Source organism: Hipposideros armiger, unplaced genomic scaffold (assembly GCF_001890085.2).
Source record: "Hipposideros armiger isolate ML-2016 unplaced genomic scaffold, ASM189008v1 scaffold_147, whole genome shotgun sequence".
Taxonomy (NCBI): domain Eukaryota; kingdom Metazoa; phylum Chordata; class Mammalia; order Chiroptera; family Hipposideridae; genus Hipposideros; species Hipposideros armiger.
This window is the reverse complement of record NW_017731497.1, coordinates 2,391,430-2,418,629: the sequence shown is the minus strand read 5'-3', so window position 1 is coordinate 2,418,629 and position 27,200 is coordinate 2,391,430. Positions and strand designations below refer to the sequence as shown.

The 27,200-nt window shown below is 47.2% G+C and overlaps 1 protein-coding gene across 1 annotated transcript in view; it reads right to left on the bottom strand.

The window, feature by feature from the left end:
- Positions 1-16,811: 16,811 nt before the first annotated feature.
- TLN2 (talin 2) overlaps positions 16,812-27,200 on the bottom strand; it is a 282,919-nt gene continuing 272,530 nt past the window's right edge. The window contains exons 53-57 of the mRNA XM_019650777.1: positions 23,927-24,052; positions 21,762-21,824; positions 21,488-21,670; positions 19,222-19,347; positions 16,812-17,701 (exon numbers count right to left, since the gene is read on the bottom strand). Of these exons, the coding sequence (XP_019506322.1) occupies positions 17,573-17,701; positions 19,222-19,347; positions 21,488-21,670; positions 21,762-21,824; positions 23,927-24,052 (627 nt within the window). The 3' untranslated portion in view covers positions 16,812-17,572. The remainder of the gene's footprint in view (positions 17,702-19,221; positions 19,348-21,487; positions 21,671-21,761; positions 21,825-23,926; positions 24,053-27,200) is intronic.

Genomic DNA, 27,200 nt, shown 5'->3' with positions numbered 1-27,200 from the left:
TGTAATCTGAAAACCTCACCGAAGCTCCAGTGAGACGTGGCATGTGCGGTCAAGTGTGAAGTGTAAAGAGCTGCACAATGTGGGCTATTGTTGGTGTTATTTTTGGCTGCTGAGTTTGGCCATCCCTGCCTGGGAGGTGGCATGCAGAGTATGCCCAGCTGGCAGGGAATGTGGGCAACGGGGGACCTGGCTGTGGCCGTGATGCCAGCGACAGTGCCCAGGTGCTAGGTGTCTGAATAAAGGAACATGGGCATGCCTGAATGTGTGGACACCCACACCCTCCCCAAAAGGATCTGAGTGGGTAGCTTTGGGCACCCCCAATTTCAGGATCAGATGTTCCTCTAGTCCACTTTGGAGCCGGGAAGCAGAAGGGGGGGTCCAGAGGCTGAGATCAGGGTCGGGGTCGGGGTCGGGGTGGGCGCTGCTGCGGAACTGTCTTGAGCATTTGCTGTCTGAATGCCTGTGGCTGCACTGCCTCCGCCCTTGCTGCCTTGCTGGGTCAAACTGAGGCCTGTGCCTTTAAGATGGCTTGACATCTCTGAGATGGGAAACAGAGCTCTCGGAGAAAGGCCGGCAGTAGCTGTGGAATGCTGTTCTAATATAGAACTCTTGCTCTCTGAGGATTTCAGCTGGTACTCCCACTGTCAGGCTTAGGAGCAAAATCACCTATTAATGCCCTGGAAAAGGCCCCAGATTCTCTGGGTTGATTCTTTCCCCTGTGGGTTAGCAAGAATAGAGCTAGCTTCCTCTCAGGCTGCAGACCCATTTTCCACCCTCAGCTAACTTCATCCCTGAGATTCCCATCTGCATCCAGAGCTCAGGTCTGGGAGGGTGTCACAGTGGGGATTTGCCCAGAAGCCTCCCCTTGCCCAGCCCCTCCTGGGTGTGCCCTGCTGAGCACTCCACGTGGGCAGATGGCAAAGCCCGACTGGCAGACAGGTCTCCAGTAGGGCTATTCTTTCCACCAGTCCAGTTGTCTCCCTCCCCTGGACCAGGCCGTCAGAGGTTTGTGCCCATTTTGCATGCTCCCTCCAGCTTCTCTTCAAGGCCAGTCAGCTCCCCGACGGAAGGTCCCTTCTCCCACCGGGGCGTGCCTTATTCTAGCTTGAAGACCCTCTAGCTTCTTCCCGCCTGGGCCTGGCCCTAACAGTGGGCAAGTCCTGTTCAAAGGCAGGCTATGGAGTCAGGCAGAGCAGGGCTGAATCTCGGTCTGCTGTTTAGTTGCTGTGTCACCTAGGGCAAGTTACGAGACCTTTCTTAGCCTCAGTTTCCTCGTCTGTAAAATGGGAATTGTAATTGTGTACATTTTGGGGTAAAATAATTAAATAAGCTAGCTTAAACATAACAGCCTAGCTCAGGAGCTCTCAAAGTGTGGTCCAGAGAGAGGATTTAGAAAGCCCCCAAACCCAGCCAGGGCTGTGAGGTCAAAACAGTTTTAATGAAAATACTACGATGTTATTTGTCTTTTCACTCGCATTTTCTCACAAGGGTACAGTACAATTTTCTAAAAGCTACTGGCTCTGACAGCTAATGGGATGTATGCTGGGTATTCTTGTTTTTAAGTTTTGTCTCAGATTTAATTTATAAAATAATATTAAATGTCACTAGATAGAACCCACACAAGCAAAAGCTCTCTGGGGTCATCATTAATTTTAAGAGGGTCTCTAGCTCTGCTTTCCCGACAGAGAATACAGTACCTGGCGCAGATCTTCCTAGATGGACAGGGCTGGAAGGGACCTGGACATTGCCTGGTTTTCAAACCTTTTAAAAATAGCAGAACCCGCGGGCAGGCCGAGAGGCTCAGTTGGTTAAGAACTCCCTCAAGAGTGTGAGCGCTGAGCAACAGGGTCACCGGTTCGATTCCCGGCCCGAGCTGAGCTGCTGCTAAGCTGCCAACAGGTGGCAGGATGGCTCAGCTAAAAAAAAAATAGCAGAACCCCTTTCCAAATGGAATTATACATGGAACCCCAATACAAAAAGCAGATAACATCGGCTCTGTCAGATCAAGTATGGGGTCCTGACCTTTAGCTTCTCCATCACATGTTCCCACCCAGGAGGCCCCTGGGGACTTCCTGAAAACCTGGACACCTAGGAAATTCAGTGTGAAAACTACCAATCTAGACCACCCTTCCCCCCTCTCCCCCTTTGCAGCTGTGAAGGCTGAGACTCAGAGGGGGGAGGTGAGTTACTCAAGGACCCCTACAAGAGTGTCAGAGCCAGGATCATCAAGACAGGTCCCCTGACTCCAATTCCTTGCTCTTTCAAGTACCCCCAACCTCTTAGCTACATGACAAGTGTTCTGTAAACATTTGGTAAATGAATATGTAAACTTTCCTAGAAAGTCTCTCATGATTTTCTCTCTCGACAACACTTCTCCTACACTCAGAGCCTTATTGATTCCTGCATTGGCTGTAAGCGCACGGCTTGCACCCCATCAACATTTGTCTCAGCTGTTTCTAGGATCAGCACAGCCCTGTTTATCAGGCTCCCAAGTACCCAGTTGGGAGCTAAATTTAATATGAAGACTGGAGCCGTGCTACAACATTGTTATGTCACGGGGAGTCAGAGCTGCTGGTGACCTTCGAGGCCACCTCTGCTTGTTAGTTTGGTCAACCTTTACAAGCACCTACCCTGCACAAAGCATTACACCGACTCCAGTGGGAAAAGATGAAGACAATTGTAACAAACACAAACAGTGACAGCTAGTGCAGACTTACCATTTGCAAGGCGAGGCTCTGTGCTAAAGCACCATACTGTTGACCCCTGAACAACATGGGTGTGAACTTCACGGGTCCAGTTAAACGCAGAATTTTTTCAATAAATACAGCCGGCCCTTCCAATCCATGTGCTTCGCATCCAGGGATTCAACCAATGGTGGACTGAAAACTATTTTCGCATTCCCAACCGCAGATTCCAAACCACAGGTTCGCAAGTACTGTTTTCAATCTGCCATTAGTGTTTTCCATCCACAGTTGGTTGAATCCACTGATGCAAAGGGCCCACTGTAGTTACGTTTTGGGGGAGTCGAAAGTTATACGTGGATTTTCGAGTTCATGGGAATCTACACCTGCGTTGTTCAAGAGTCAACTGTATTACAGTATTTCCCCATGTATAAGACACACTCTTTAGCGAAAAATTTGGGGTCTAAAAACTGGGTGCATCTTATATAGTGGTTGTAGTTTTTTTTTTATTTGCATTTCCCACTTTTTTCGCGCTTGTTTTTGCGCTCATACAACCAATGTGTAAGACGCACCCAGTTTTTAGACCCCAACATTTTCAGAAAAGGGTGCGTCTTATACATGGGGAAACACGGTAGCTACATTCCTCAGAACTCATCCGGTGACAAGCGAGGGAAACTCAACTTAGACCAAAGGAAGTGTTCACGTAAGAGCCTGGATATGAAATTTCATTGAAAAAAAAAGTCTTTCCAAACTCACAGGGTGTGTGTGAGGGGGACGGAGGATTTGTGCCTTGGGAGGGTGTCCTCTGATCAGGAAACCGTGATTATGAGGGGTCCCTCCTGGTTGCTGTGCTACACAGGCAGCAGGAGCAAGTCCACCTACAGAAGAGGAAACTGAGGCTCAGCTGGCAGGCGCAGTGCCAGGACACCCAGACCACACACACTCTTTTCTGCAGCCTCCCTGGGCTTGGGCGCTGACCTGACTGGCCCAGACTAGTCAAGGCTTCCGTCGCTTGGGGGGAGCTGACCACCGTGGTGGTTTCGGTGTCCCACCCAGCTGCTTCTCTGTGCGAAAGAAGTACTGGGCTAATGTAAAACACTGTCCTGTCCACCTAGGAGTTGGATTTACTGAAGGCATTTGGGGTGAGGGAATGAAGGGGTGAAGGATGGAATTTCTCTGTCTTGTTTTTTTTAGTGATGAGGAAAACCACATGCTTTTAGACCTGGAACAGACAAAGCTGGGTTGGAATGCTATTTTTACTCCTTAGCATACAAAGAGCTTGTGCCTCAGTTTCTTTATCTATAAAGTGGGGACAATTTAATCTGTGTTGCAGAATTGTTGAGAGTAACAAATGGTATAGTGTAGGTGATCTGGTTTAACAGGGACTGGCACAGCAGCACTGAAGCAATATTTGCTGATTTCATCTTAGGTACTTAAGGGTCCATTTTCACTCAGTACAAACTCCATCTGTGGGAATTTAGGAACTGTCACTAAAGAAACAGTAAAAAATATTACAGACATAATTTTAAAAATCCAATATGCCAAAATTCAAATTTGCAAACCAAATAAATAAAGGCAAATTCTTCACTTTGCTGAAGGGTTTTCCTATTTACAAGAAACAAAAACAAAAACAAGGCAAACAAACAAAAATCTGAAACATACACAAAAATTCCCTTTAAATCAGGTTAACTCATGTAATGCTTTTACTTATCCAGTCTTTTCAGGAACATATTTACTGGATAAAACAAAGAATTAATGACAACCTAAACATCTCCAGCTAGGAATTTCCCCAGTTCTGAATCCCCATGATGAGAGGAGACATTTGCTTCTTAAATAAGAGTTAATCATGAGCCTTTGAGATTAAAAAAAAAAAGTTTCCCTTGGAAATTCTTAGCATAAATGTTCCACTGTTCAGATCTTATGGCTATAAAGAAATGCCGCAAAGGGAAGTGTTACTAAGACTCCAGGAATGTAATTCATAGGAGAAACCATTCTCACCGGGGAGTGTCTCTCAACTCTCTCTCTCTCTCTCTCTCTCTCACTCTCTCTCTCTCTGTTAAAATTGTTGATTAACCTGGTTTCCTTGAGCCATCTGGGTGACCTCTCTGAGCCTCAGTCTCTACATCTGTAAATAGGACCAGGGCAAACAAATGTGTCAGACAACAGGCCCACATTAGCTCTTGCTCAGAAATGCCAGCTTCCTTCCCTGTGGTGGTCACAGCAGGAGATCTCACCAACACAACTGTCACCATTTTTGCTGCTCTCAGAAAAACACTTGAAATTGACTTTGATATGAAACAGTCTTCCAAGCTGGTGCCTTGAGCACAAGTGTCACCCTTAGTGGCCTGGGGAAAAGACTTTGCTTTAAAGGATACTAGGCTTAGCTGGGTTAGGATAGCAATGAAGCCACCAGAGACACTGTGCCATCTGCATGGATGACAGTTTTCAGACCACCTGGAGCAGATGCTTCTGCACCTGCAAGGAGTGGGACACTCCTCAGGGGGTTGGGGAGGGGGTGGTTCTCAGCCTTGGCTGCAGGTCAGACTCATGGAGGAAGCCTTTAAAAAAATACGGATGTTTGGGACCCACCCTGGAAAAACTGAATCAGAGTCCTCAGGGTGCTGTCACACAGCTCTGCCTGGTTCCAGGCCATCGTCACGGAACTGAAGTGCCACTTTTGTGATCCCCTGCTCAGGGCAGCCCAAGCTACTTTGGGGTTCAAGCAATGTGTGCCTTATGCCATGGTCCTTCCACATGGCAGGACTTTTTCCATTTTATTTCAACCTCACAAATACTCTTTTGTGTTTGGCAAGATAGCAGATGAGCAGCAAGTATTTTGTGGAAAAATTTTACCAGCGAGGATACTCAGGCTCAGAGAGGTAAGGACGCTTGCCCAAGCTCACACAACTGGCAAAGGAAGGAAACAGGATTCAGGGGGCAGCGCTCTTGACTCCAAAGCCAGTGACGTCTAGGTTGGCAGTCTCCGCCCACAGGCCACATGCAGCCTGCTGCTTATTTTTGTCCAGCCAGGGAGGGAAGAATGGTCTTGACATTTTTAAAAGGCTATAAAAGACAAAAATAAAAACAAAGAATATGCAACAACAGATGCTCTATATATGGCCTGCCAAGCCTAAAATATCTACCATCTGGCCCTTTACAGGAAAGGTTTGTCAACCCCTGATTAAGACTGTGACATATGTCCGCTTCTTAGCTCACACTGGGTTGGCCATTGAGATGACTCGGGGTCAGTGTTTTCCCCCAAAGCTTCATTGTCAAAAACACCCTTCACAGCAGCTCTGAACCCTTAATGTGACTTAGGCGTTCAGAGTCCTCTGCAATCTTTGTTTTGCTGCCTCAGCCTGCAGAGGGCACCTGTTTATTAGGACACACCAGCGGGCATTTGCCGGAGCATCACAGAGAGCTAAGGGCTATAGCATCCTGCCATGTTAAGAGATTTTCATCAAGGGCTCCTCTTCACATCCAGGGGCTGGGGCTAGCGACTTGTCCCCCTTAAATCAGAGGCCAGAACAATGGCTGACCCAGTCCTGTTATATCCAGTCTTATTTGACCCTCACAAAAATTCTGTGAAATGGAAGAGAGGGTCATGTTATCCTAATTAAAAAAAAAATCTTATTTATAGGTGATGAAACTATGGCTCAGAGAGTATAGAGATTTGCACAATGGTGGAGCCATGATTTGAACCTGGTGGGGTCTTCTAGTCATAAATATCATGCTCTTCTAGGTTGCAGCAGCCTGCAGTGGTCATCAGCTCAGAGCCCTTTGTTTAGAAAAAGAATCCAAACTTGAATTGGGCAAAAGAATGGCTGCATGAAGTATGATCTAGCAGAGCCACCTGAGGCTTATCTAGTTTTCTAAGGACATATCCCTTTATTTTGACCTTCTGTTACTGGTGACTCTAAGTAGATGAGAAATTGTAGGATAGTGATACAAATGATTCTTGTCTTATAGAGGTGCCATGATTTTGTGTGGTAGAGTGGATTACAACCCAAAGGTTATAGCTTTGTTGCCTTATAGGGTAATTAATTTTGTAAGCAATTTAGCAGGCTTATGCCAGCATTCTCTGTTTCAGTGATGATTAATATTTTCCTGTGTTTTTGAATGAATCTTGGCATTCCGCTGGTTCCTTCATTAATGTGTTAAATAAATCTTTGACACATGTTCCTTATGTATTTGTCTGAAAGTCATGTTTTTAGCTTATTTGAAAATTGTGTTTTGACACCCTCATCATGGTTACAAATGGAGACCTCCAAGATCTAATCCATCAAACTGCTGTGGTCACCTGGGGGTTTGAAGCCTTCTCTCTGGGTGTAATAACACACCAGGTTGTAGAAAACCTTTGGATGACACATGTAGGTTTAGCTGTTGGTTCCACTAGTGAAAAGCTATGTAATCTTGACCAAATTGTATCACTTCTCAGTCTCAGTTTCATCATCCATAAAATGGAGATAATATCCCCATTTTTTTTTTAAATAAATAACATACAACAGTAGAGCACAGTGGTTGAGGATATAATTCTAAGGCAGGCTGCCTGGGTTGACTTCTTGGGTTTGCGGTTTTCTCGCTCTGTGTGAACTAGGAGAAAGTATTTGACTTTATTGTGCCTCAGTCTCCTCATCTGTAAAACGGGGTTAGTATCTACCTTGCAGGGTTGTTGCAAGGATTAAATGAGTCAATATAAATAAAGTTCTTAAAACTGTGGCTGGCATGTTGTAAGCGCTTAATGATGTTAGCTGCAATGAAGAAAATGACGATACTTATAAATTAACTAGCAGAGCTCCTAGTATATAAAGAATGCTCCAAATATTGGTAGCTGTGAAACATCAAAAATGTCCATTGTCCAGACCCAGCTGAAATCATGGCAGGAGGCCTGTTGACTCACAAGAACAAAGAGGTGCAGAGAAGTCAAGAAATATGCTAAGCTCACCCAGCCACATTAGAACCTCAGTTTCTGGAGTCCCAGGCCAGATCCTTGCCCTACACCAAGCGAAGGACTAGACACTGAAGGTGAAGTACACGGATCTACGTCATACAGTGGCTCAGCGGCCTCCCTGCTCTGTTCTCCCCTGTAGCTTTCACTGATTCCCCTTCCCAGAGAACTGCCTTTCCCCTGCTGCTACTGCTCCTTCTATTTAAACTCCACTCATGTTGGGGGTGGGGAGGGAAGGAAAAAGCCAGAGCCTGAGCAAAATACGCCAAGTCAGGGATGGTACCATGCCATCCCACGAGCAGGAAAAGAGGCAGGATTGGCCCACTCCCTCCAGCTACCTTCCACTCCCCGGGGTCTTCAGCTCCATGCTAATGCTTCCAGACAAAATTGTTAAGGATTTCCTCGCCAAGTGATGAACAGAAAAAAAACAAACCCACACCACACCACAGAGCCTGCATACCAGACATTCCCCAGATGGTTTGCTTTGTAGGTGATTGGCCACAGACGTCCCTAGCTTACCAGAGGCAGATGTCTCCCTGAGAAAACACGGATTGAGGCTGGGGGTGGAGGAGGCGGGGGTGGCTCCAATTGCTCACCCCAGAGTCTGGAAAGAGGACCGAGGCCTCTGCATTATCTGTTTGTCTGTTATCATTTCCCACCCCCATCAAGCAAGCCATAAAGTGGAATCCAGGCACCACACTCGAGAGGTGTTTCCAATATTTACTGAAGACCTGCTATGAGTCTGCCACCCTGTGAGGCCCGTAAGAGAGCACTTGAATTAACTCCTGAAAGTGGAAGAAACGTGGTTTTCTTTGGCCACATTTTCTGAGATTGCTTTTATGTAGGTGAGAAGCAAAGGGCAAGCAAAATTTTGCTGAGTGCCTCATAGGTGGCCGAGTGCTTGCTGGCCTTTCCCCACATGACTGCTGTCCAGTGTCGGTTACAGTGCATTGGCAGCAAATCCAGCTCAGGCGGACTTAAACGTGGCAGGAATGTACTTGGTTAGGGATTGGGAAGTCTGGAAGAATTAGACAAGCTGATCGACAATGTCACCAAATATACAGATTCTTTGATTATCTTCCCTCTGCCATCCTTGGGGTAAGCTCCATCCTGAGGTTGGCTCTGCTTGTGGTCCAAGAGTCTTCTTATACTCCCTGATGTGGGAGAGAGAGGCTAATGCCTCCCGCAGACATTTCCTCCCAGCTTCCTGGCCAGATCAGGTTGTATGTCCATATAAGAAACAACTACCAGCAAGGGGAAGGGTGTTGTCCTTGGACCAATCAGGCTCACCCTTGACTTGAGGTCAATGCCCCTAAAATATTACTGTGTCTTCCTAGGGGAGGAGGAAATAGACGCTGGGGAGTGAAATACAGTCCATTATATATCCCACAGGCTTGGAAGCAAAATCACGTACTCAAAGCCATGGTCTACATGCAGTCCAAAGCCCCCATGTAAGTTCTTTTCACTTCATTGTGCTGTCTTATGAGGCAAAAAAAAGGGAAGAAGGACTGGGGAGTTGAATTTCAGATGCCATTTTGAGGCACTTGAGCTGCAGGAGGAAACTGTGTTTATTTAAGACCCTTTCCCCCAGCCGCAACCCCAGCCTTTCCCTTTTTGTCCAGGTGATGTTCACATTCCACTGGGATTTGGGCCATAGGCACCATTCATAGGGACCCAGCATCTGAGGTCCTTTCAGTATTTCATTAACAAGGCCCCTTCTGGCTAGAGGCATTTTCCGGCTTTGGCTGAACAATGAAGAGTGTTAGCAGGAGGTTTCAGGATATATAGGACCAAGTTGTGTTTCCTTGCAGCTGTCTTAGGACGGGGACTCTAGGAAGGCAATTTTCAGAGAAACGATTTTCGATTTTCGCAGTGGTGTTGCCCTGGGCACAGTGGGATCTTGTGAAGGGGTGAGGAAGGAAGGAGGTGGCTGTGGTGTTTGGTAACTGGGAACAAACTTTATTTTTTTCCCCATTCAAGTTCAAATCAGCCAGAGTCCAAAACAGCTGATCCCAGGTCATAAACACTAGTAGCAAACTGCATAGTCTAAAGTTTATCACCCAGGCAATCAATCTTTATTAAATATCTTTATATCCACAGCTCGGTTTTAGGTGCCGGGGAAGATGTGACAAGATGTGATCCCTGCCTGCGACCTAGATGAGGTTGCTGCACAGATGAAATATTATCTAGTAATACTAGACAGAGGGTGCTATGTGTGCTGGGGGGATGGGGAGGGGGGCAGACAATAATTCCAGTAGGATTTTTAGAACACTGTTTCCCAAGGTATCATCTTTGGGTCAGTTGTCCCTCACAATATACTGGAGTTAAAAAAAAAATAGTGCTCTGAGGCCAAAAAAATTGGGGCAACACTGTACACTGTATGCTCCTTTTGGAGATATCTGTATATGAGTATGTTGCAAACCCTAAGATATCTCATGTCTTAAGGTATTAATTTATTTAACTTTAATAATATGATTCTTAAATTTATTTGCCCAAGAAATGTCCCCTTTTTCCCTTAAGGAAAACAGCAATGTCCTACGAATTAATGTCCCATGGAACTACACTGCCCCCTGTGGTCAAAACCAGCCAGACTGCCTAACAATCAGGACAGCAAACCTAGGTGCAAAGTGCCTTTTCCCCTGTAATCCAGGAATAGCCATGACTGGCAGAGCAGCTGGGGCAGGAATCCGGCTACTTAGCAAACATGGGTCCCTTCAGAGTGCACCCCGGAGACTGGGGCTGTTAGGTTGCTGTCAGGGTACCCAAACAAAACGTCCCATCCATCATCATGTGAGCTGATGGTGAGCTCTCAGGCATGAAGAAAGTGGCCCTAAGGCAGAGTGGCGGCCCACCTGGAGGGTTTGCTGTGTCTCTCCTCTGCTTCCCTGTCCCTTCCTTCCTTTTGGATGAAGCCCTGATTCCACAAAGCGCCACTGTGGCCTCTGCCACTATGTTCCTCCAGTTTCAGGATTCTCTGTGGTCCTGTCTCTCCAACCCCTCCTTCTTGCCTGCATGCCTAGGCCCCAAATGTTTTCCCTGCTCATCCACTAGCCCCAGCCTGACTGTCTCCAGCCTTGCAGAGCCTGCCCCAGCCCACCTACTCCCCAAGAAACCAGCCTGAATCCTCTCAGATGCCCTGCATCTCCCAGCCTACAGCCCATCAGCCGGAGACCAGCATCGTCCTCACTTCCTTGCAGGAAGCTGCCTTCTCAGGAAGGACTGTGCCTTTTATTCTCTTTTTATCTTCCCTCATGCCCACCAAGTCCAGTCTCCTGTCCCTTCCTGTTCCCCCTGAACGTCCCTGCAGTGTCAGGGTGCTGGGAACACAGGACCGAGGGCCTGGCTCAGAACCCTTGCTCACTCTGGGTCACAGCTAGAACATGGCTGGCCTCTGGTGAGCCCAGAAAGCATTTCTTCAACATTCAGTTCTGGGCTTAATTGAATCAAACTTCTCTTTCTAAAACTAAGCCACAGGGGAGAGGATAGGAGGAGGAGGTGGACAGGGAGGAGAGAGGGAGGGGCCCAGCACACAGGAAGCTCCTAATACGGTCACAGGTGCTGGAGCCTGTGACTGCCCCTTCCAGGCCGAGGCATTCCTGCCCCTGGGCACAGAGGGCTTCTCACTCTGGGAAGTTCAAACAGCAAAGCTGCTGCAGTTGTGTTCTGTTCAGGGTGGACAATGCTGACATAAAAACACGTGGTTGTAGTTCTCTGAACCATTAGAGTTACTCTTGGGCACCGGTGTTTTAGAGTCAGGGTAGAGCTGTGGTTTGAAAAGAAAAGACCCTAAACCAGGATTTTGGAGACACCAAGTGAGAATAAAGCCAAGCCAGGCTCTCGGTAACCTGCCTGTTAAAGAACAAGCTCCCCAGCAGGCGCGCATTCCGTGACCCTCAGGACGCCCCCTTCGCACCTTATACCGCAGCCGTGTCATCCACTCCTGCAGCCCCCACCACCCCCGTTCTCCCTGTGCCCAACTGACCAGCACCCCTCCACTATGTCCCAGGTACTGCCGCATGCACACACGGTTCCCTCTGCTCCGAGGTCCTTCTCCTACCTCTGCCTGCCCAAATTCTATCCAGCCTGCCAGGCTCAGACAGGCTCCCCATGGAATGTTGGTTAAAAACATGAGCTCTGGAGACAAACTGATGCTTGAGTCTCTGCTTTACTACTCACCAGCGTGATCTGAACACAGTGGTTGGGAGAGCCCAGCTTTGTTCTCTGTGTGGCCGTGGGCAAGTTACCTAACCACTCTGTGCCGCAGCCTTGTCTGCTGTAAAATGAGGATAGTAAGAGTTCTTATGCGTCATGCTTTATATGTTGTTGTGGGGATTAAATGGGGGGGAATCAAGGGCTGTGCCTGGTGTGTGGGAGGAGTACACTGTTAGCTGTCTAGAGATGAAATGTCTGCACCCCTTAATAAATAAAGCCCGCCCTGGCTCCTGGCACAGTCCCTCCTGCGGTGGCACCTCCCACTGGAGAGGCCTGTGGCTCAGCTCAGTCCTCTCCTTGCTCTGAGCTTCCCTTGCACTACAGTTTGAGACCGACCTCCAGCGAGTTGCTGACCTTTGTTAGTGCATCTCCACACTTCCGTAGGGAGCTGAGGATGGAGGACATCTTCAGGTCTGCCACAGGACGATTCATCTGGCAGCAAGTCCAAGTGTCCCAGCTCGCCACCAGGTCCTTCAGTGTGCTCCTGGCCACCCTCTTCTCCATGCCACAGGCCCCAAGCCAGAAACGCTGCCCTCCGTGAAATTGCCCCTTGTTGCTCTAAGCTATCCACCCCTTCATAAACCCAGGCCTGGAATCCCATCCCCCACCTCTTCCCTGCCTGGAAACCCCCCATTCATCAGCAGTCAGGCCAAATGTCCTGGAAAGCCTCTCCCAACTGCAGGGCTTTGCCCCACGGCCCTGTGACAAATTTATTCTCCCTGGGCTGTGACCTCCAGAATAAGGTAGGGTCCCCAGAGTTCTTTACACAGTGGGTGATGAGCCCTCTGGTAAGGTCTTTGACCATAGGTCAACCTAATTCAGCTGCACAGGGGATCTGACCTCCCGCAGACAGCTTCCAATCCCACATCCACCGCTGTGGTGCCTTGCTGGGTCTCGGTTTGCCCCTCTGCTAAACGGCCATAATGCCTTCTCCACAGCTGCTGGAGGGAGCTGTGTGCTCAGCCCCAGCACACCCAGAAGACTCCACAAACATTACCTCCCCTCTTTCCTGGACTGCGCCTCAGGCTTCCAACCTTCGTGTCGGTGGTAGTCAGTCTCATCCCTATTCTAGTTACGTCAAAGAGAGAAAACATTACCCATTGGCTTAGAGATCCCAAACCACCATTTTATGGGGGAAAATAATCCTCTCAGTTGTTAGACATACTGGCGACACATTCTCCGTTGCTAAGGTGATTCTTTGACATTGCCCTCTTGTAGATCAGAAACACCTCTCATTTTTTCTGATTCTGGCTGCTCCCAGAGAAGGATTCTGGAAAGCCATCTGCACGCCTTCCCTACAGGAAGGAGGGCTGCGGGCCCTGGAGGCTGTATTTCTGGCTCAGCTGTCGGAGGCGGAGCTCACTTTCCTGGGTCAGGCCCCAAGTCATTTGGAGAGGAAGAGAGGAACTCTGTACTGAGCTGTGCAACCTTCAATTAGGTAACACGCACAGTCCACGAGCCCTGAGCTACTTGTCCAGGACAGCTTCTGTCAGAGGAAAATCATTGCATCTTGCTCCTTACTATTTCTTCTTTGAATTTCCTCTCGAGTTAGCCAAGCTGTCTGGAATTCAGTGGTACCCCCGGCTCTGTCTCTCTCACATGCCCCTCCACTCTCCTCCTCTAACGCATGACTGGGAACAAGGGCGCTGATACTCCAGGTGGAATTTCTCTCATCTGACAACGACCCATTGTCCTCCGTCTCTCTTCCACCTTCCTCCCATGCCCACCAGACTTTCACACAGGTTCATTCCTTTAAAAGTTTATTTCTGGTGAATAAAAAAAAAATAATTTATGTGACCAGATCAATAAAGACATTATGACACGCAGCAGAGTTTAACTTTCCTATTTGCTTCTGGATTTTGCAGCTTGATGAGAAGGCAGCTGAGTGAAACCCAGCTCCAGGAACCAGGAGACACCGATGGGCTGACTCACATGTGGATGCTTATTGGAGGGCTGGGAGGTGGGCTCAGAGGAAGGCCAAATCCAAACCTCTTTTACAGAAATGGGTCTTTGTAGTGTTTTCTAAATCAGTCCACATAAGCTCTGTCACATGCCTGTTCTTAATGACCATAAAGATAACATACCCAGCAGATGCTCAGAAAGACAGCAGTCGCCTCAGGGTCTTTTAAACGTGGTACGTGGGGACTCTGTGGGGGAGGACACTTTTCCCCAAGAGGCCACCTCGAGGTTGGCACTTGGAAGAGACGATGGAGAGGGGGAACCTGGGTCCCTAGCACAGCTGTCAGGATCTTTGGGTTTCTGAACTCAACTGCCTTTTAACCTGAAGCAAACATTTCCTAATTCCTTGGGTTTCCATAAAGCTCTCAGAGGCCATTGCCTCAGTCAGCAGAGGGGACGCTTCCTCCAGGAGTCTGAGAGCTCAACACGCTGATAGTCTGTGCTAGGATCTTCAGGGCAGAATCTCCAGCGGCCCTGCCAGAGCCCCACACCTCAGAGCTGGGAGAGACTTGGGGGTTCACTGCCAAGGAGGAAACAGGTTCATCAGCAGGAGGTCCCTGAGTCCCCTGGGAGTGGAAACCACGGCTTGCTCACCACCATCACCCTGCTGCCTGGTTCCCATGTGAGGCTTTAACCTTGGGACCACTTGGGTGGTGGGGTTCCCTCTCTTGGGGTTCTATTTTGATAAATTAGGAATAGGCTTTGGTTGCCTGTAAATTCACTGATAAAACCCTCAGAAAGCAAGCAGGGAACGCCTACGAGAAGCCCTGGGGGGTTTTCTGTGATAAAGCACATGCACTGGAGGCTGGTCTGAGGCCTGTGGCTCCTCTGTAGGAGGCCTTGAGGCCCACCATGCCCGACTGGAGGGGTCGAGGTACCTGCTTGCTCAGATCACCAGGGCCACACTGGGCGGGACACCAGCAGAGTTTAAACAAAGGCTGGTTGTTGAACTGAATGTGACTTCAGCATCCTTTTGAAAGGCAGGGCCAAGCAAAACCAAAACTCCCAAATCACTAGGCAGTTCTGAAGTCCAATTCAGGTTCCTTTTTTGACCTTCAGAGACAGCAATTTCTGGGCACAAAGATCAGCTGAAGGCTTCACAGCCCAGTGTGAGCTCCCCTCATGGGACACGTACCATCTTCCCCTTGGCATAGAGATGCATTTCTATGCTCTAGGCCCAGGACCATTCTTTCATTAGATGCTCTGAAAACTCACATCCCAAATGCAGCACATACCTGTTATTTCCCTTTGAAGAAGAACCAACAGACCCCCCCTCAATGCCACGAGGACACCTGCTCTAGCGCCTATGAAATAGTGCCCAAAGCACAGCCTTTCAACCAGTTCACGAAATGAGGGAAGACCAAGCCATTTGCATGCACGTAGGCAGGGGGGACGAGGAAGGGACAGATGAAAAAACCAGCACTACACCAGATGATGACTGGGAACTAACTTCCTAAAGCTCCTATCAGCGGAACATTCCAAACAGGATATTTCTATAGGTCCTACAAAAATAAACTTTGCTCCATGCCTGTTCTCTGACGTGTGAACGACAGGCTTTTCCATTTGGCTCATCTCCTGAAGTTTTTCTGTATCAAATGCAGTAGAGGTTTTAAATAACTATGAGGAAGGGACAGAGAACTCACTGCCTGTCCCTGCCTGGCTCCTGGGATGCCAGAATGTGACAGGGGACAGGTGGGAGGGGAGGAGCAATTGTACAGTCTGGAATAAAAGGGGGGTGAGGGTGGGCAATGGAGGGGCCACCCAGAGTCCTGTGACGTGAGGGCATTAACACAGCTTGACTCTGAGGCTTAAGTGTCTCTCAAAGCACCCTGTGCCTGTCTGTGGAGTGTCTCAAGGGGAGAGCTCCCAGTCCACAGGGCCCTCAGTTTTCATCCTGAGGTACAAGGGGGCACAGCCCAGGGCAGAGATGAAGAGCTGTACTAGCTACACTCAAAGAGGATGAGCCAAAAGCATGTGAGCTTCCCGAGATGCCAGGGCTCTGCCAGCTACGCTCCTCCTCACAGGCGGCGCCTCCATCCCCACCTCCCTACATACTCTCGCCACCTGCTCTTCGTGGACACTATGCTTCCTCTCGCTTTCTACTTGTCGGGGGCAAAAAACTCTATTATGTGTAGCACTTAAAAGTCTCTCATAAATATGGGAAATTGTCAAAAGTTGAATTATATTTTAAAACCATGACATGGACTAGAGTCTGCTAAAGCAGGGCTGTTGGGCAAGGTTTAAAGGTGACACCCTCTGAAGGCCAAAGCACCAACTGGTCCCCTGGACAGGCAGCCAGAAGATGAACTTTGGAATTCTGAAACTATACTGCGGACGAGATACGAGATGTGATACCACGTTACTGCAGAGAGGTGGAGGATGACTGCCTTCCACAGCTACCGGCTTCGAAAACCATGTACTGCCATTACCACTGTTTTCCCTCCATGAAGAATTTCAAAGGCACTCGCTACCTGGCATTAGGATCTATCCCACGAGCCACTCATCCTTCATCTACTATCTTGGGTCAAGGCTCAGATTAAAGGTAAATTCAAGGTCTTAAGATGCCCTTCCAAGGAGAGGGCTCTGAAATAAGTGAGAGGGAAAAAATATATATGAAATTATGCAACAGCAGCATCCAGAAGATGAACTCTGACAATACCATATACCGTCACTTACAAGATGCAATAATAAGCAAAGCTATCTTGTTAAAGGTTCATATTGATTTTAGGATGCATCTAGATTTTAGGATTATTGAGACAAAGGGAGAATGTCCATTTTGGGAGGGAGGAAAGGTGACAGATTTTGGAACAGATGGCTTCCAATCGTGATTTCTGACCACGTGAGGAGCAGAGTAGCCGGTGTGGGACTTGGAAGATGGAGTCACTAAGGAGTTGCTTTTGTTCAGGTGAATCCACACCTTGAATGCTTAAAATCAGGGGGGGTGTTGCACTGACTGTCATCTGGGGGACATGGGTTTGTGTGGATGAATTTGTATGAACTGAAACAGCCTCTGCAAAGTAAGGAGCCCACACATTTTATTATAGCCCCTGCTCACCAAGCCCTGACAGTCCCCCCCATACCTCTGCCCTTTGGATTATGGAGGAAAAAAAATCATTCAATTTTCTGGGCCACAGAACACAGATGGGTCTAGATTGTACAGGGAGCTTACACACAGAGGGAAGAAGGCGTGCAAACAGGAGCAGGAATTTTTCACCCTCTGGGCGAGCCAGCACTCGAGACACAGAAGGACGACCCTAGGCGCCCTCCTGGAGTCCACACTGGTTTATGTTTCTGGCTTTTATTAACCGTGTTCAACTCCAACTTCCACCTTCTCCTGAGAGGGAGAAGAGCATCTTTGAATATCTGTGGCATCGATGATGTCCTCAGGCCATCATTTTTCTCCTTTTAAGATTTCACAAAGGCCCAGGAACAGGCCTAGAGAAGGACCAACAAAAGCACAAGCGGCTGAGAACGACATAATACTGACTTCTCTTTTTTGGTAACAGTCCACGAAATGTGCGCCCCTCTCTCCTGAGATACGGTGAGGCATGAGGGGAGGTGGCAGAGGGGCTGTGGGTGGGACGCTGTACCGTGTGACATCACTATCATGCAGCCGGTGCCCAACAGGACAGAGATGTGAGAATGAGCACTCAGAGCTCTGGGCCGGCCCCAGGGGGAGGCAGGCCGCTTCCGGGTGAGGGCCCAGCCTCTGAGGAGCACTGGCCAGTTCCTGCAGAGCCACCCCCTGGGGCTTGCCGTCTTGGCTCTGGCCTTAGCCTTCATCTTCCCTCAGCTCGGTGGGTAGGAATTTATACTGCTGTTGGCGGATCTGGGCCAGTTTTTTCCTTGCTTCTTCTAGCTCTCGCTCTTTCTTCAGCATTTCTTCCTGGGCGGCGATAATCTGGAAGGAAAGCGGCAAGCTGGATGGATCTACAACTTTCTAGGCAACTGCCCTCCCCCTCCACCGCATGCCTCACCAGCTCCCACAGCCTCTACTATAGCAATGCACCAGGAGTTAAGTATTCATAGCTCTGGGGACCAGCCTCTGGGCCACGGTTTGGGCTCTGAGACCAATGACCCAGTTGACCCAAGAAAAATAAGTGGACGTCTCACTTCTGATTAAATTTCAAACATCTACGGTATCGCCACTATGCACCAGGCTCTGGTGTAAGCACTTTGTACGGAGTGTTCCATCGTGTCTGTGGCAACAATGTGTAGTATACCCCATTGAATGTCCCATTTTTCCAGTAATAAACCTGAAGCTGAGAGGTGGAGTCCACTTTCCTGAAGTCCCCAGCTAGTGGAGCAGGACCCGGCCCAGGTATTCCTGAAACTAGAGCTGGACTCCTTAGTGACTAGATGGTTTTCATCTACTTATTTCATGCTTCTACAGTATGACCTGAGGAATATGAGTTAATAGGTATTGTGTGAAAAAGGTTAAGTTTGTGTTCAAGAAAGCCAAATGGATTTCTTTCCTGTGGGCCTTTTCAGGGCCCTATCTAGTATCACTGTGATACTCTGAGGTGGAGTATAGACTTTCCCATACTTATTTGATCAGAGACCATTCTTCATGGAATCTCTTAAGGAACTAGTGTATCGAGAAATAGGGCCTGGTAAAAATGCATCCAGTGTATTTCCAAATAGAAGGACTGATTCAGGAAGAGCTAAGGAAGGCACAGAAAAGAGTAACTTCAGTAACAGGGTCTCAGTGCTCCTGGCTCTAAGAAGAAAACCAATCTCATATAATGGGTTTATTTATATCAACACATAGCCTAAACTGCAAGCCTGATTTCCTGAAGTTTCTGCCTCAGACCCATGCACAAGAAGGCAGTCCTGTATAAGTCAGGCTACTCTTCTCTTATCCCATCTACTCTATAAAAATTCTGGGAAGGGGTTGTCATTCATTCTTTCTGTTGGGCCAAATATCTTGAGTGGGTAGCAGCTCCAAATGCATAATTTTATTTACATGATAATAGCACTGTCTTCCAATTTTTCCTCTTCTCCTTCTCTATAACAGAATCCCTGATTTTCAATGAGGCACATGACTACTAAGAATACTACATTTCCCAGCCACCTTTACAGTGATGTTGGCCATGTGACTAAGTGCTGACCAACGGAATGTGAGAGGAAGTGCCCGCCCCCTCTTTCCCTCTTCATGCCAGCTGGAAAGTACAGGTGCTTATTGAGCCATCTTGGACCAAGTGGCCAAGGGCAACTCTCAGGGATGGTAGAGCAATAGGGAGATGGAGTGTAGGTCTCAGAAGGAAATGGGCCACCACATCCTCCCTCGACTGCTTACACCCAGGCTGCTACATGGGAGAAGTAAACTTCCATCTTGCTTAGTCACTGTTGTTTTGTGTGTCTCTGTTATAACACAGTACCTATGGTGGGAATAGGTGTTGTCTGGATTTCATCACACACCTGAGCAATGCCCCCTACAAACTTTGTTTTCACTACAACATCATCATCATCGGCTTTGCCAAATGCTGCCTTCTGGGCCGCACGAACAAGATTGTCTGAGGCTCTTTTCACAGCATTTCCTGCTGCCTGGAGAGGGAACAAAACACACATCATATCATTAGAAACAGCCATATGGATCTGGCAAGAACAGAAATGAAGGAATGGTTCATGGGACTATGAATCAATTTATCATCCAATTATAACACAGAAGTTCTCTCTAGTTAGTATCCATTATCTGTCCATCTGTCTTTCCATCCATCGATCCATCCATCCATCCACTGATTCTACCAACACTGGCACCTTCCTAACCTTAGTTCATTCACAGATGAATGAACAGGAGATCCAGCTCCTGGTCCCTAAGGAACACACACTTTTGAGGGGAATTACAATTTTGTAAATAAATGATTCTAGCATTGTGCTACAATCTGGTTAGCAATCTAAAGTGACCAATAAGGACTATGAGGGCTTGTATAAGAAGTGAAGGGGAAGCCAATTAATCTCTGACAAGTAGTCATCATATTCTCAAAATAGCTTATGAGGTCAGAAATTGTTAGTCTACTTTTCTGATGTAGAAAGTGAAGTGAAGTAACTTGTCTAAGATCCTGTACCTAGTAAGTTATAGAGCTTGGAATGGAACATAGGTTCCATTGTAAGGAACTCAGACATCACATTGCAGTATCCAGTTCAATCAGCAACAGTGATAATAAGGGTGATGCTGTGTTATATCTGTGTAAATCCTCAGGACTTACAGAAGCAAGTTCACATGTCTTAACCCTTATAAGAGCCAGTGCAGGTATCTCTACTCCCATTTTGCAGATGAGGCACAGTAAAGCCTGACAAATTTTCAGTGATTTGTGTAAGATCATGCACTTAATACACGGCAGAGGCAGGACCTGAACCCAGGTCTATCTTAACTCAGGATGTATTCCTTGGAAGTGTTCTCCAAACCCAGACAATCCACACATTCACAAAAAGGCAGCTCCCCAATTTTTCCCGGGGTTTATCCCAGGAGTCAAATGAAGGTGAGGGAGGTGGGTCAGAGAGGCTCAGGGGGACCAAATAACAAATGCACTTTAGGACTTTCAATAAAATGAGAGTTCTGAGTTTCGGTGGAATTGTTCAAATATTTCTGCCATTTATGAAATTATGACTTATATAAACATACTTTTAGAACATAAACAATCTGCATTATAACACTTATAATAATAAAAATGTAGAAAATTGGGAACAAAATGTCCAAAGTTCAGGGAAATTCTGGTATAGTAAGCTGATGTAATATCATGCAATCATTAAAAGTGAGACTCATGAAGAATGGACCAGTTAGCTTTGCACAGAGAAATTATGAAGCTGTTTCTTCAAGGAAAAGATATGTATGATAAAATGTCAAGTGGAAAAAAGCAGAATGTCTCTTGCTATGATTACAACTAGACAAAATTATTTTGTATATAGTTAAAAATAGGAAGAGAAAAAAATAACATTTCACATGTGAAGATGTTGAGGCTATGTAATGTTTTTTTTCATTCAGAACTTTGCTTCACTGCATTGAAAATACTTCTGTAATTAAAGCAATCAGGAAAAGATATGCACTGGGAAGGACTTGATTGTCACCTTCACAGGCGTGTTCTCTGGGCCCTGGGAAACCTCAGAACAGTCTGATATAAATTCCTTTGTCCTTACACTCCCTCCTTTAGCAAACAGTGAATGAGGGCTTCCATTGAAACAGGCACCAGCTTAGGTGTGAGAGATAGTGCCTGTGCCTAAGGAGTTCCCAGCCTTGTTGAAGTCAGGTATAAAGATAAACATGGTGGTACCAGTGACAGGACCCATAGGAGTGACCCAGTTGGGGGCTCTGGCAGGACAGAAGAAGGACTGACTGCTTGAGGCCAGGGAGTCAGGGAGGGCTTCCCAGAACAGGTGACTTTGGAGTTGAGTCATAAAGGACAAGTAGGAGTTCACTGGGCTGGGCTGGTGGGGAGGAGGTCCAGGACATTCTGGGTAAGAGAGGGCCCCAAGGCGCGAGACCAGAAGGCGCATGTGGAGAATGTCAGTTTGGTGGGTCAGCAGGGTGTAGGATGCATGGCCGCACATGGTAGAAAATGAGAAAAGTGGGAGACAGTTGGCTGATGGAAGGCCTTGTGGGTCATGCCAAGGAAGTAAGACTGTCCCCTTTGGCGACACTTACCCGCTCCAACAGGAGTATTTTCCCACCAGCATCAGTGACCATTACCTGTAGCCGCCTCATGGCCTCTGAGTCCTGATCGGCCTTCACCTTGCAGGCCACAAGCAGCTGAGCGGTGGAAGCGGCAACCTGCTTGGCAGATGAGATGAGCTTCTCCTCACTGGCATGTCCCTGAACGGAGGCATTGGCTGCCTCACAGAGACTGCTGGTTGCAGCTGCCACCATCCGGGCCTGGGGACAGTCAACAGAGAAGTGACCCAAGGCCCTAACCTCCCACAGGGGATCAAAAGAGCAAATAGGGAGGAAGGAGAAGGTAACTCACAGCAGAAATCAGTCCCTGTGACCACTGTCCGTCATCGGCAGCATTGGCGGGGATGGAGCCCACCTAGAGAGTGGAGGTTAGAAATCTGCAATGAGAGTTGGAAGGCTCAGGGTGACCTGCAGCCCCTCAGACCCCACACTGTCTGGAACTAGAGAGAAAGACATCTCATCAGACACGCTGCACCACCGGGGACTCCCACCATCAGCATCAGTGTGAGAATGGAGCACCCTTCCCCACGTGGGACCCTGGCCACTCCAACACTGCACCAGCACAGCCAGGCTGGTTTCCACCTGGACCACAAGGAGTCACTCTGAGATGCTCCCAACGGCCTGCATTATTTGCCAGGTATTGTGTTTCTGGGAGAACAGCTCAGGAATGATGGATTGGGGCTGTCTTTACATGCTTATTTCCTCTGCCAGATCTTTCTCCATTTCAAACGCAGGAGCCCTTGAGGCCTTTTCTTTCAAGGGCCAAGGGAAACTTAAATCTCTCCTGATTACAGATCCTAAAGCCACGCTGTGATTTTCTGGCAGAGGATGCAAAAAGGGGTGGTACATTTCCTTTAGTACAATTTCCTTAAGTGCAGACCCTTAAGGAAATACAGACCATTTTTTTTTTTTGGTCAGGGGTGGGGAGAGAAGAGGCTGGAAGTAAGATGATCTCTGTTTCTAGTTAGGAATTACAGCAACAAATGAAATATTTTCTGTCCAGCCGTACAGCGGGTAGTTATGGGAGGAGATGCCTTTATACTTGTGGGAAGTGCCTGGAGAGATAAGACTCTCTCAACTTGAAAATGAAATTGGGGATCTGTCAGCAATTACAGGTGTCACATCAGGGCTTGGTGAATGTCAGGTAAAACCCCAATGTCCCGCTTATAAGCCTATAGTTCATCCAACTCCAGCTGAACCTCCTTTACCAGCTTTTTAAATGCGTGAACATATGAGTCCGTGGAGGACAGGGGCTCTGCCATATTCAACTTATATTCTCTAGAATCTAGCAATGTGTCTGGCACATACATGGTTGGCCCTTTATAGATAAACTGAAATTTTTAGGTAGGATGTTCTCAGTGATCCATATTTGGTCTTTACATATTGACTGGTCAAAGGTACTTGATAAGCGAGGTCAGCAGTGTGCTGTATCTACAGGGGATGAGTGAGAAACATGAAAGGACAGAATGCATGCTACTTGGGGAGATGTACATATGTTAAAACTGAAAAACATACCACACAATGGTTTAGAAAGAGAAGTCAAAGTATGAGGGTTGGATTAAAACATGGCAAAGCTCACAAGAGACTTCCTAGGGGGAGATGGACGGACACGGGTTGGGCATATGACTTCCTGTCTGTGTCACACGTTCTTGGGTCAAGACACAATATCTGTCTATCACTGACAGCAAAGGCCTTTTAATATCAAGCAGAAGTGACTGACAAGCATGGTGACAGAATTTCCCAAACCCACAACCTGGCAGGATTTCCGTAGTGCCTCTATATTTGAGAGGCTCTCTGCAAGACTTAACATGGTTGGGTTGGTTCCATGTTGTATGGGAATAACAGGACACATGGAGTGTTTTAAATTGGAAGACCTTCTTACAGCCAGGATAAGTCTAATGTGCTGCTAATCCTTTGGATCACTGAAAAAGAACTATGCTTTCATGCTAATGCAGATGGAATGAGTGACCGGAGATGCAGATGGGAGAAATCTCAGATCGAAAACCAGACTGGCCCTTTGACCAGGAAAATGCTAATTGCAGAGCTGGACACCATTCAGCTAAACAGTTCTAAAAGATGAATGGAGACATTGGAGTTGGAAGACAGGGTTATAAAGTCCCTGACTATAGTGCTTATATAGTCATCCACCAGGAAAACACGACAGCTTCCGTCTTTAAATAACCTAATGTACCGTGGGAATATAAATGTCTTGTTCAGGCCCTGATTGGGATGTTTTCCTTAACCAGAAGCAGATGAGAGGCCCGGAAGGCAGACCTCTCCTTCTGTTTGTCAGGTTTAAGCAAACAAGAGTTTTCAGTCAGTTGGGGCAAAGGCTGGCAATTCAGTGAGGGAAGGTACAGTGCTGGTTTCTTCAGTCAGGCCAAAAGCGTTCACGTCTTTTCCACATGGGTCTCGCTACGTGAACGTCCCTCCACTTGGCCAGTGGGGTTTACCCACCTTTCCTTGGGCCACCAGCTCCCTCTGGGCTGCTGAGGCCGATTTGACCAGGGCACTTGTGGCAGCAGCAATGGATTTAGCAGCTTCCAAGATCTGTTCTTCAAAATCCAGGGTCTCATCGGCTTGCTATAACCAAAAGAAAACAGCATCACATGCAATTCTATCCACAAAGGGTGCTTTCTGCCCAACTGCTTACTGCCTGGTCACCTGGCTCTTCATCCATCGATTGCTTCTTGTTGACAAACCACAACAGGGTAGAAAGGCCTGAACTGGCCGGCTGCCCCGACATCTGCTGCCTACCTCCATCCCCACTCTAAAAGGTGAAAGCTGCCAGCACTGACATGCTACACAAACATTAAATCGGGAAATTCTAAGGCAGGCTATTTTTCCAGACCAGAACCTTTAAAGAGACATACATTCACTATGAATAAAATATACTCGAGTGGTTCCATTAGCACCAATAACTCAAATCAAAATAATCAATAATCAAAATCCAAAGAGTGGGGTGTGGCACATTCTTCCAGGGCTTAAGGCTCAAAAATGGGTTGAAAAAAAAAAAGAAAGATGGTGACTAATTGTGAAAAGTCTTATTTTTCTGGGGTAAAAATATAAGCAAAATGGCATTTGCATTTCTGTGGCTGAGCACAGAGTTACATACCAACCACAGATCGCCCAGGGATGGAAAGGAAATCCATTAAGCTGAAGCTTTAGTCACGGGGAAGCCGGCTTCCACCTGGGGAAGAACACTGGCCCCCAGTGCTAGGTGTTGTCAGCTCATCAGGGCTCAACTGTAAATTCAGTACTGCCATGTCCTGTGCTGCTAGAACAACATGGGAAGTTGAAGAGAAGCTTTTGGGAAGGGGGGCAAATGTAAAGACCTTGGTCCTGGGCTGGGTGGGATGGAACACCACCATTTGGGGTGGTCAGACTAGGCAGCCTCCTCCAAGGGCCCCTCTAGAACTAATATTTTGTGTCAATATGGTTAAGCTCCCCTTAGGTCCCAGAATGTTGAAGATGTGGCTGGTACCTGTTAGGCCTTACGAGATGATGGTCAGGTATAGCAATACTTTCCTCTGTATGTGTGTGGTAAAATACAAACAACAAAATTTACCCTTTGAACCCATTTTAAGTGTACAAGTTGATATTACATACGTTTGCAATGTTGCACAAGAGCAATACGGTTTTAAGAGTGCCCACTATGTGCCAAGCATTTTGTTGGGCACTTCCATGTCCATTAACTTGTTTCTCACCAAAAAAGAGAAAAAGAAATCCTATACTATAGTTATCTATATCCTTATATTTACAGCGAGAAAATTGAGGCTCAGGGAGGTAGAGAACTGGGCTCAAGGTCAGGTGGCAGCATGACGAATCTCAACCAGACCTAAGCCTAAGTCTCTCTGACTCCATAATGATCTGTTTCTCCCAGCCTACGCCACCCCTCAGGGCATTAGTGTGGAATGACTTTGGGTCAGGGGCTCAAAGTTGGCTCGGTAATGGTTTCATATGAGACATCAGACATGGATATGATTCTTTTCCAGTTCCCTGTTCTTTATGGCCACAACTTGAACCACGAGAGATGCTGACCTCGTTTTCGTTTTTACAACCCATGTTATTAAAATAACATTTCTGTGCACATCTAGTGGATCCGAAGGACGCCAGCAGCATGGAAGTCCTGAGACAGAAGCTGGACAGCCTTTGTTGTTTCCGACAGTCTTGCCATAAAAGCATGTAGGACAGAAGTAAATTCAGTTCCAGGGGATCATTTTGGATTCCTCATTATGGGGTGGGGGTGGGAGAGTAGTAGCGGAATGTAAAATTTGTTTACTGACATACAAAATGACTCATTATAAGACACTCTTGACTGACATACGAGGTATTGTTATACACAGGCCCCAAACAGATGACGTTAGGCTCTGATACATACAGTCAATGACTTTGAATTAAGAACTTTTTTGAAAATTCATTCTGCAAAAGCAAGTCAAGCACTAACAGATTAAGGCACTGAGGAAATCACAGAATTTTCCAGTCCAAAGGAGCCCCTTTTCACTTTGCAGATGAGAAAATAAAAGCCCATGCTTCCTCCCAAATCTCCTGGACTCCTGTCGCAGGCGGCCTCAGCTACATTACGCGTTCCAAGATTGAGTCCACTTTACACAATGGAGTATCCCATCAGCAGATTTCTGATTTCCCAAATTTTAGGATTTGTAATTATGGGATTTCCTTAAAATTAAATTCTAACTTTAAGCATGGAGAGATCTGATAGAATCATCTCACTACAACCGATTTAAAAGGCCTCTCCCACACCTTCTGCTGCCCTGAGGTTTTTTGATTGTTGCATTTTTCTTTTTTGTAAAAAACATGCATGAAATAGATATTCAACTTGGAAATATTTTTGACACCCACTGATTTTTCTTACAATGGCAACTTCTGTAATGCCCTTTGATGGATTTTTCTTTTTCTTTCCATAACATCTTTATGCTTTAAAAAGGACGTGGTAGAAAGCCTTGTTTCTGGGAGACATTTACTCTGATTAAAAAGTACTATAGAGTTTCCTAAGAAAGGCTGAGGAAAGCTGACCACAATGGCAATAGGGCTGGAGGGCAAATGTTTAGATGCTCCAGTTTGGGCACAGTTCCATGGTAAGATCTGCCTTCTGTCTGCTGGGTCCCTGTCTTTTTTTCTGTAGACCAGGTTTATCCTTAGGACTAAATGCTCACCCTCGCTCTCCTGCTGAAAACAGACGTCAACACTTGATGCTTCCTCACACCACACAACTTCCAGCTTCAGAGGAAATGAGACCTCTCCAGGCCAAGGAGACTCAGTGAAAAGCCAAGCACACCAGTCAGGGCTCCCCAGTAGCTTCAGCCCCCACTAGCGCAGAGGATGGAAGCTGGGAGAGGGGTGATGAGGGCAGCAAGAAAGGGAGGAGGACACATTGCTTAACCACATTGCAAAAAAAGGAGAGAAATGGAACTGGCTTGGCATTCGAAGAACGTTCCTAAATAAAAGGATCACAATTAAAATGCAGGATTTGCTAATAGAATAAACCCCACTAGAACTGGGAGATCGGGGAGAAATAAGAACAGCCACATGGAGCTGCTGTCAGGCGCCCAGGGTGAAGAGTCTGCAGACCCAAGGCACCAGGGTCTGGGAGGGGCTCCGCATCTGAGCCCTCACTCTCTTCTGCTCACCAGAGCCGCTCAGTTGGTTGGTCTCTTAAGGTCCTCTTTAGCTGAGATATTTCATTGACCCGACGGAAGGTTCCCAGATCTGT